This window comes from Molothrus ater, chromosome 35, assembly GCF_012460135.2.
Source record: "Molothrus ater isolate BHLD 08-10-18 breed brown headed cowbird chromosome 35, BPBGC_Mater_1.1, whole genome shotgun sequence".
Classification (NCBI taxonomy): Eukaryota; Metazoa; Chordata; class Aves; order Passeriformes; family Icteridae; genus Molothrus; species Molothrus ater.
In genome coordinates, this window is record NC_071662.1 from 69,196 (window position 1) to 71,560 (window position 2,365).

Genomic DNA, 2,365 nt, shown 5'->3' on the forward strand with positions numbered 1-2,365 from the left:
CAACACCAAGTGCTGCTGCTGCTGCTGCTGGGCACAGCTGCTGGGCCAGCACTGATCTGCCCCAGCTCTGCACACAGACATTGCTGCTGCAGCTCCAGAGAAGGCAACACAAGGGCATCTCTGCAGAAAACTCTGCTGGGAGATCCTTTTGTTCCTTTAAATACACTGAGACCAGAGCCCCTCATTGACACAGTTTGTGGTCACAGGGAAGGAGGAGAGAAACAAAATGAGAAATGTCGGAAGCAATGACATTTCTTTGTGGATACGGAAAAAGTAAACCAAAGAAAAAGAACCTCCGAAATGAAACCAACAAGAAGTATCAAAAATTACTTTTATTACAAGTGATTTGCAAACACTGTCCAGCAGATTAATGTTTCTGAAAGCATCCAGTCATCATTTTGCACACTGCAGCCTTGAGCTCCTGGTTCCTCAGGCTGTAGATGAGGGGGTTCAGGGCTGGAGGCACCACCGAATACAGAACTGACAGGCCCAGATCCAGGGACGGCGAGGACATGGAGGGGGGCTTCAGGTAGGCAAATACTGCAGTGCTGATGAACAGAGAGACCACAGCCAGGTGAGGGAGGCAGGTGGAAAAGGCTTTGTGCCGTCCCTGCTCAGAGGGGATCCTCAGCACAGCCCTGAAGATCTGCACATAGGAGAAAACAATGAACACAAAACAACCAAGTGCTAAACAGGCACTGACAGCAATGAGCCCAAATTCCCTGAGGTTTGAGTGTGGGCAGGAGAGCTTGAGGATCTGTGGGATTTCACAGAAGAACTGGCCCAGGGCATTGCCATGGCACAGGGGCAGGGAAAATGTACTGGCTGTGTGCAGCAAAGCATTGAGAAAGGCACTGGCCCAGGCAGCTGCTGCCATGTGGGCACAAGCTCTGCTATCCAGGAGGGTCCCGTAGTGCAGGGGTTTGCAGATGGACACGTAGCGGTCGTAGCACATGATGGTCAGGAGGGAAAACTCTGCTACAATAAAGAAGAGAAAGAAAAAGAGCTGTGCAGCACATCCCGTGTAGGAGATGTTGCTGGTGTCCCAGAGGGAATTGTGCATGGCTTTGGGGACAGTGGTGCAGATGGAGCCCAGGTCAGTGAGGGCCAGGTTGAGCAGGAAGAAGAACATGGGCGTGTGCAGGTGGTGGCCACAGGCTACAGCGCTGATGATGAGGCCGTTGCCCAGGAGGGCAGCCAGGGAGATGCCCAGCAAGAGGCAGAAGTGCAGGAGCTGCAGCTGCCACGTGTCTGCCAATGCCAGCAGGAGGAAGTGCCTGATGGAGCTGCTGTTGGACATTTGCTGGGGCTGCACATGGGCACCTGTTCATGGAGAAAGGACAGTGACAAGTCAGCAGAGGCTGCTTGGAGCCAAACCTGGGCCATTCCCTGCAGACTGTCCCACTGGGACTCACCCAGCCTTGTTCCTGCTCTGGGAAAACCTTCACCCAGGTCCCTGCCTGAGCTCCAGTTGTGCTGGCTGAGTGTGCCAGGAGCAGCCAGGCCTGTGCATGGGGGCTCCCAAGGATCCATCCCTGCCCTGATGCCCTGGGTTTGTGGCCATGTGGCAGAGGGACAAGGCTGGATATTCAGGATTGGTCAGGGGAATCACTCCAAATGCAGAAAGTCTTGGTAGCATCTGCACTCCTAAATGAAAGTTCTAAAGGAAATAGATGGCACAAGTTGGTTTTAGGAATTGTTTTCCTACCCACACATCATTCCTGGCTCTCTGAGGTAAGAAATCCCCAGCATTTCTGCTGCACTCAGAGTTTGCCACTGAGAGATGGGAGAGGCAAAGGATTCCCTGTGGCTCAGGGAAGGTGAGGGGCTGGATGGGCTTGTTCCCAACTGCCCTGGCTTTGCACCTTTGGCTGCAGTCAGAGCACAATCACACTCCCCATGTACCCTGGGATAAACCAGACCCTGCCCAGAGCAGAGGGATCCCTGAATGTCTCACCCTCTCTCAAGGTCTCTGGGCAAGGTCTCAGCACCCCCTTGTGCCAAGGACACTCACGGCTCCCTGGGCAAACCCAGCAGCATTTCCTCAGCTGTGGCAGTTCTGCCCTTCCCCGTGGGACATTCAGGGAACTCCCAGAGGCTCAGGCACAGATTTGCACCCAGGAGGGCAGCTCAGAGCCTGGCAGGGCACAGCAAGGAGATCCCTGGCTGTGCCCATGATGGGATCTCAGGGAGGGGGCTCAGCTCATTCCCCTTTGCCATGGACTGCTTTGCCCACAGCCCCACAGGTGCCAGGGAAGCTTGGACACCCCATTCCCATGGACAGCCCTGCCTGGCAGGAATGCCAAGGGCAGTGCCTGACTCAGCTGCTGCAGATGCCAGAGCCTCCCTGAGAGCAGCAGATAAC

The 2,365-nt window shown here is 54.9% G+C and overlaps 1 protein-coding gene across 1 annotated transcript; it reads right to left on the reverse strand.

Moving 5' to 3' along the window:
• Positions 1 to 367: 367 nt before the first annotated feature.
• Positions 368 to 1,300, reverse strand: LOC118700740 (olfactory receptor 14C36-like). The gene has a single exon (XM_036405330.1). It carries the CDS (start codon positions 1,298 to 1,300, stop codon positions 368 to 370), a length of 933 nt encoding a protein of 310 aa, XP_036261223.1.
• Positions 1,301 to 2,365: the final 1,065 nt, after the last annotated feature.

Bases quoted from the DNA above. Each gene is read 5' to 3' on its own strand.
- LOC118700740 (XM_036405330.1), bottom strand. From the start codon at position 1,300: ATGTCCAACAGCAGCTCCATCAGGCACTTCCTCCTGCTGGCATTGGCA.